Source organism: Limulus polyphemus, unplaced genomic scaffold (genome assembly GCF_000517525.1).
Source record: "Limulus polyphemus unplaced genomic scaffold, Limulus_polyphemus-2.1.2 Scaffold444, whole genome shotgun sequence".
Taxonomy (NCBI): Eukaryota; Metazoa; Arthropoda; class Merostomata; order Xiphosura; family Limulidae; genus Limulus; species Limulus polyphemus.
The window spans coordinates 137,507-145,444 of record NW_013666054.1 but is presented as its reverse complement, the minus strand read 5'-3'; the positions used below and the strand labels follow the sequence as shown (position 1 = coordinate 145,444).

Below are 7,938 nucleotides of genomic sequence, written 5' to 3'. Positions count from 1 at the left end.
TATAAATGAGAACTACTTTCAGATTTCAGTTTGGTGTGTGTTCTATAAATGAGAAGTACTTTCAGGTTTCAGTTTGGTGTGTGTTCTATAAATGAGAACTACTTTCAGATTTCAGTTTGGTGTGTGTTCTATAAATGAGAAGTACTTTCAGGTTTCAGTTTGGTGTGTGTTCTATAAATGAGAACTACTTTCAGATTTCAGTTTGGTGTGTGTTCTATAAATGAGAAGTACTTTCAGATTTCAGCTTGGTGTGTGTTCTATAAATGAGAAGTACTTTCAGATTTCAGTTTGGTGTGTGTTCTATAAATGAGAAGTACTTTCAGGTTTCAGTTTGGTGTGTGTTCTATGAATGAGAAGTACTTTCAGGTTTCAGTTTGGTGTGTGTTCTATAAATGAGAACTACTTTCAGATTTCAGTTTGGTGTGTATTTTGTAAATGAGAAGTACTTTCAGGTTTCAGTTTGGTGTGTGTCCTATAAATGAGAAGTACTTTCAGGTTTTAATTTGATGTGTGTTCTATAAATGAGGAGTACTTTCAGGTTTATGTTTGGTGTGTGTTCTATAAATGAGGAGTACTTTCAGGTTTATGTTTGGTGTGTGTTCTATAAATGAGGAGTACTTTCAGGTTTATGTTTGGTGTGTGTTCTATAAATGAGGAGTACTTTCAGGTTTATGTTTGGTGTGATTATTGTTTTAATTTAAAAATAACCCGAGATTTTCAAATTAGTTTTTGCTTAGGATTTTCACCATATTGTGCGATTTCACTTATTTATTCAATTAGCATCGAAAACAAAATTGAAATGACAGAAAATTCAAAGCTCAAACTCAATCTTGAATCAAAACTAAGATGTAACTTTCATGTATTTGCTTTTCACGGAAGAATAGATCCCATTATTGATTTGTTATCAGATACTGTTTATGCTTTTAACTTGGTTTTTCGCAGTCATCCAGAAACTTGTCACATAAATAAATTGTATACAAGGACTGACCTTCGACAGCATAACAGTAGCGTTCCAGAAATCTATTAATTAACTTGTACTCACGTGAAGTTAATCAAATTTGTGTATAAATTAACTAGAGAAACGTTTACACAGTGACAACGGCAAATGATATATAGCCAAATGCACAACGTTTCAAGAAGAAGAATTTGAATGTTTTATGGCAATAATGGAATACTAAGCCCCACAGAAATACAACTCAGAGTAAGTCCTCCGTGCAATCAAGGCTATGTTTATAAAATAAAACATAAAACCCTTCGACGAAGACAGCTGTAGTGATAAAGCTGGGTATATCTCCTGTAACCCTTAACAACATAATAAACAAAAATTTGAAGTTGAAGAAGGCTCACAAGTCAAAATTTCACAAGATTCCAGAAACTTCTTGAAATCAACAGCTGTTATCACAAGAAAAATGGTCGAAGAAACTGGAATTGTAGCGCCTCATTTGGTGCAACTGCAATATACTTTTAAGTCTTAAACGTGACCTTAAAACTCAGCATCTATGTATACTGCAGTATCTATGGGACGTTTGTCAAGGTAGATGATCTAAGACTGACTTCGCCATTTTGTTTCGTAACCTGGAACTGTCGCAACTACAGTTTCGACAATAATGCTACTAATTATGGCAGACATTCTGAGTACAATCAAAGATGGTGTAATTCCAAGGAGAACTAAAAAAATTGTTCTCATAGAATGCAAACTGGTTAGCTAAAAGAAAAGCCAAATTCTTCTGAATTTTAAGTTTTACATATCTATGTAAGTATTGCCATGTTTTGATATATAGCTTCCAAAGTAACTGTTGTAGGCTACCTGGTTATATGTATACCTTGTTTGTTAAAAAAATGTAATGTCTTACCTGGAGATGAGCAATGAGAAGGTACTTTATTTCCTCTTTTGCGGTGTTTTTCTTCTCTTCGTAAACCTGGAGAAGGTCTCTTCTGGAGATAATGAGAATCAACAGAAAACCTTTTGTCTCTCTGTTTCATATGAGAAGGAACCGGTGATGTTGACTGGGGCTTAGTTTCTTTTAGGCTAGATACTACTTTTATACAATCAATAGATTCCTCATCGCTTGGGAGAGTTTTCTTGTGTGAGGGCGTTGCTGTCAAAGAAAAACTGATTTCTTTTTCTAACTTTTGAAACACTGCTCTCATACGTGATGCTTTTTTTTCGGACTTCATGATACTGGATGATAGTTCAGTGTCTTTAAGATCTCCTTTGTCTTCACTTTTTCTTTTAGACGTTTTATCAGGATTTACTTCAGCATTTGTATCAGAAAATAAAATTTTAATAGGTTTAACTGCGTTTTCATGCAAATTATTCTCGTAAGTGGTAAGTGATTCCAAAACAGAATTCGTTCTTTTCTGAGAAACTTTATTTCCAGTATCCAAGTTTTTTCCACTCGAATTGCCTAATTCTGCGCGTTTTCTACACTTAGAATACGCTGTTGCTTTTTTTCTGATTTCTTTCATTAATGGCGGCATATGTTTCGATTTATTTCTGCGGTTCTTTTTGTGCGCTTTGTCCATGCTGTCAAGTAAACAGTCTAATGAAGAATCGTCAGAGTAATTCACTACTCGCTGACATTTTCGTCTATTTCTCAGGTCTTTTTTACCACTGAGTTTTGGTGATAGGCGTTGATCAGAGTTCTCTGAATTGTTATCCTTTGCCACAGAACTTTCATATATTTGATCTTTGAATTGGAAATCTGAGTCAGAAACTTTGTCCACTGAACAGCCTGTCTCTGGCATTGGAACGTTTTCACTAGGTAGAGAGCCTTCTAATGGCATTGTACTAGTTGGTACACTGGCGGTTTTTGTAGAAGGTGAACTCTGGGAAACTTTACTTGATGTGTGGTTATTACTTTCAATTGCTTCTAACAGTGAGAAGAAGGGTTCAACAATGTTGCTGTCTACAATATTTGAATTGAAATAATTTGCGTTATCCGATTGATTATCCTTTATTGGTGTATTGTCATAAAAAATATCTTTAGCGTTCCATCGTACCTCTGAAATAACTAAAGGTAATGCCTGGTCGTCGTTCTCATCCATTGACGAAGCTGGTGAACAAACTGGATCAATGTCATTTGTATCAGTTGTGTTCAGTGCATTTTCTGAAATCATTTCCATTTTAATCTTTTGAGGTAAAAATGTATGAGAATCGTTCGTTACATTCTCGGAAAAGCGTATCTTGTCTGGAGACGAAGTTTGAAAGTTTTCTGTAGTTTTCGCGCTGTTATTATTATTTATTTCCACACAGTTCATGCAGATTTTATCGAAAAATAACTGTCCAAAATTTTCAGTATCCAAACGCGTTAACAAAACAACTGGGTATCGCTGAAGGCACTCGGTTACTTTCGCAGCTTCTTCTTGTGTCTCCAGGATTTCGCTATTGGCCATAAAGACTGTTTTTGTGACGTCATAGTCCTGCTCGAGACAGTTCGTTATCAAGTTGTCTCCGGCGTGTTTCTGTTTATTGGTTTGAAACTTATCATTTTGAGACTCCAGTGTTTTGTCGAATCCTAATTCAGAAATTGAGTCATTAAGAACACAAACGGGTCCATCCTTCACAGAAGAAATTCTGAGGTCCTCTTGTGCATTCAGATAAGACCTGTCGATGAAGTCTTGTTTCATTCCGCAAGTTGTTTTCTGTTTGTTTGTTGTTGTTGTTTTTCTAATGTGTGCTGGGGTTCTAGAAGCACGTGAGTTTCACACGCCGCATTCACAAAAGTTCCAGATCTAAGAAAAAAAAATAGGTAAATTAACAAAATTAAGAAAGGAACAATTTATGTAAATATGGGAAAAAATCTGAAGTAATTAAGCTAGATTTCTGATACGCTTCATTTGAAACTATATTGAAGGCAGTGTGCATCGATATGATTAAATTTCAAGTGTTAATTTCAAGTTTTAAATTTTCATATAAAAGAGTGAGTGAAATGTAGCTTCACCTATGTTACTTTTAAGTTTGTTTGCTGAATTTCACGCAAAGCTACTCGAGAACCACCTCTTCTAACCAGCCCTAATTTAAAAGTGATAGACTAGAGGGAAAGCAAACTAGTCAATACCACCTTCGCTAACTCTTGGTCTAGTCTTTACCAACGAAAGTGGGATTGGTTGTCACATTATTACACCCATGTGGCTGATAAAGCGAGCGTGTTAGGTGACGGGATTCGAACCCGCGACCCGCAAGTTGCTAGTCGAGTGCCCTAACCACCAGGCCGTACTAGGTTGTAACTGTTACATGTCTGAAGTCTCAGTGAGGGTAAGGAAAGATGCTTTCACTATCTTTCAAAACATTGAAGAATTATAATTCTTAACAAGTTCTGTGACCAAACAGCTTATCCCTCTTTGGTTAACTTGTGTTCAGGGTTACTGATGAGGACTAGAATTTTCCGAAACTAGTATAACCCAGTAACACACGTTGATCTTGGTGTAGATTGAACGGGACCTTCCTCGAACTTAGACTTCGAGATTAAACAATTTTCGGAATACTAACTTCATTTATTTATTTATCAAGTTTTGTGATTTTTACAGTGACATGTGTATCTCGCTGTCAAATCGCCATTTCATATTCACAAAGCGATGACGGAAATCAGTTTTAGCATTTGTACAATAGGCATTTTTAGAAACAAAGCACACCACTTAGTTTAGTTTAGTTTCTTGCTCTTCATCAGTAGAAAATATTGCACATCGGACAATTGTATAAGTTGCAATAAGAGACTTATTTGGGTCAAAGAATTTTGTATTTATTCGTGCAGTTTAGAGGCCCTCCCTGTAGATCTATGACAATGAGAAGAAACTGTTTACTAAATATTTACTAAATTATTAAAACATATGGTTGTAAAGAATGTTTTAGCACATATCTATCGCTGAAAAACACTCTGACGCGATAAATTTCGATTATTCACATTCTCAACCCGATCTGCTCTTTATGCTTATATGGGCTAAGCCAGTGTTTCCCAAAGAGGGAGCCGTGAAGCCTTTTCTGTGGGGTCGCCTAAAAATGGGCCGAACACAAAGATGTTGAATTAATTTTAATTCTAAAAAAAACAATAATCCGATAAAAATTATGTTGAATTAATTAAGTGATACAGTATATTGAAAGTAGATGTTATTGTTTTTCCTATAGCACTGTTTTTCAGTCACCACGCTAAAGTAGTGGGGGGCATTTTAAAATCACATTTTAAGGCATTTTTATAGGTTGGGGGGCCTCAAACCGTTTTTTATTCACATCAAGGGAGCCTCAGACAAAAAGAGTTTGGGAACCACTGGGCTAAGCGACCACCCCAGAGATCATTAGGATTCAAATTTAGCTGTCCTGGGGGAAGCAGAACCCACCGCCATAAGATGTCTCAGTCGAATAAAGGAATTGACTGTCACTCTTATAAAGCGTTCATAACTAAAAGTTCGGAGCATGTTCAGCGGCATCACTTCTCGAACATATTAATCGTAGGTCACACCCGGCCCAATCAAGACTCTAAAACTAGTAAAGTAACACATATTTAAAGCTAAGAAACCAGCTGGGAAAAATATTTTACATGGTCACACACATGCAAATGGCACATGTTATTGTATTTTAATAAGAACTAGTATTTTGAAATCGACACTGTGCTTCTGGACTAAACTACAGCGTTATATATATTTTTCACTTTAACCACGAGGTTACAGACTCTCCTTTCTGTCGTACTTGCATTGAAACAATACCCAAATATATGGACTAGCAAAATGTTAAGCTAATTCCACACAAATCCATAGCCAAGTATTTCAAAGGTTTATCATAGTGCTCACCAATCATTTTCCACAGTGACCACTTCAGATTATGACCATAAGGGCTGGATCTGAGTATCTCAGGGAATACATTTTTTCTTACTTTTGGAATATCTGATCCTAGTGCGGATCACGAATCGTGCTTTCTAGAATTTGATGTGAATCGTGAATCGTCCATTGAGGATCACTAAAACTGATAATAAACCTTATTTTCAGGGTTTTCTGTATGCTTACACTGCTGTGTTTTCTCGCACTGACGGTGATCATAACTTAAGTACGGTATTAATTGTTGCCCATGTTTTACTCATCCCGTTAGCCCATTGGTGTTATTGATGGAATTGTGTTTTGAGATAGAGGGTCATTCCAGTTTTACGGACAGTATGTTGTCTGGTTAATAAATTTATAAAACTCATGCGTTAGTTATTGATTACATCGACATAATTCAAAAATGTTTGAACACTTCCCACAAAAGAATAAAATACAATTCCATCACTGACGATCTTCACAATCACGAACGAGATTCAGTAAACAAAAATAATCTGTTCATTATCGACATTGTATAAAAAACATTATATGTGCTGAAAACGAAGGATTAAACACACCTTCTAAAAACGACTTCTGTATACTTCTGTTTAGACCTCTATGTTTTCATCGTGTCGGTATAATAAATCTAAGCTTTGCTTACACAGATGAAATGTAATGGCCAATACATCATACGTATTTGTTACTTTAAGATGATGCATTGTCTGTTTGAAACATGCCCTTCCATACTGTGCTTTTTTTTACTAGTTGGAGCTTTGTTAAGTTGCAGATGTGTAAAAAATAGTGCTTTCGCAGCCGGTACTGAATCTCTGTACTAAAAGTAATAATTCATATGATCTTTTTTGGACTAAGGGATAACTTGTTCTATTGCGTCTATAGCACCTAAATAACTTGTAAAAAATAAGCGCCACATTTATCTAAAATATTTTTATCTTTAACAAAAAAAGTCTAATAATGCGAGTTTCACTTAAAGTTATACCAAACGTAGACAGCTATATATATACATCATTAACAGAATATGATCAACATTCAGAGAGTTAAAAAAGGGCATTGTATTGAAGATACAACTTAATAAATAACTCGTAAAGTGTGTGTTCCGTCAAAGTGTTTCGCTAATGGCAAAACGGAAAAGCAATGACAACGCTAGGCCTTTTCCAAACAAAACCTTTATTATGTTTTTTCTTTTAAATGTTGAATATAGATTATAAATTTTTTACGATATTGGACATCTGAACTGCCCACCGGCGTGGCCGAATTCACACTAGTTTCCACGCCAATTGAGTAAAGCCCATACCCCCAATCCAAATTCCACACAACACACTGCAGAGCACAGATAGCCCATTGTGTAGCTTTGTGCATAACTACAAGCAAACAAATATTCGCTGGTGCCACCTTTTCTTGGTGTAAATCAGATGTCTATCTTCACAGGAGTAATTTTTGTTTTATATTTATGGATTCTATAGACGTACAAACCTTTCTATGTGCAGCACAAATTCATCAGAAAGTACACTTTCAATTTTTAACCAGTACTGCTCTTGAACACACTATTAATTTTTGCATGCAGATAAGCCTATTTAATCCCAAAAGGCTTTAACCTAATAAAGGTTTTTATTTACGGTGTTTAACTCTTTAGAATTAGCAAAAGGAAAAAAAATCAAATTTCTGTACGACACTTACTTTTTTAAATAAAAGTTTTCTAAAAATATCAGTATACCCAATCTCACAATATAGACGATAGAGTTTTATTATTTTTCGTCTGTATTGCCTTTATTGGTGGGGGTGGGGGGCATTTAGGATTTTACATAGCTTGCTTAAATAATATCCATCATAATTTGAGCTAATTACAAATTCGTATCAAGTGAGTATTTTAACAATATTCCCCAGCGATTTTAGCAGCTGTACAAACATAGATAAATTTAAAGAAAATAGGCCAAGGCATTCTCAAGGCTGTTAGCGAAGACGTTCCTCCCTATACTTATTCACTGGATGCGTCAGTATTAGCGAAGACGTTCCTCCCTATACTTATTCACTGGATGCGTCAGTATTAGCGAAGACGTTCCTCCCTATACTTATTCACTGGATGCGTCAGTATTAGCGAAGACGTTCCTCCCTATACTTATTCACTGGATGCGT

At 35.5% G+C, this 7,938-nt stretch overlaps 1 protein-coding gene across 3 annotated transcripts in view; it reads right to left on the bottom strand.

The window, feature by feature from the left end:
- The window catches only part of LOC106458317, a 49,861-nt gene that overhangs the window by 15,056 nt on the left and 26,867 nt on the right, over window positions 1-7,938 (bottom strand). For all 3 annotated transcript variants that reach the window (XM_013917820.2, XM_022384496.1, XM_022384497.1), the window contains one exon: window positions 1,854-3,735. In XM_013917820.2, the coding sequence (XP_013773274.1) occupies window positions 1,854-3,630 (1,777 nt within the window). In that variant the 5' untranslated portion in view covers window positions 3,631-3,735. The remainder of the gene's footprint in view (window positions 1-1,853; window positions 3,736-7,938) is intronic.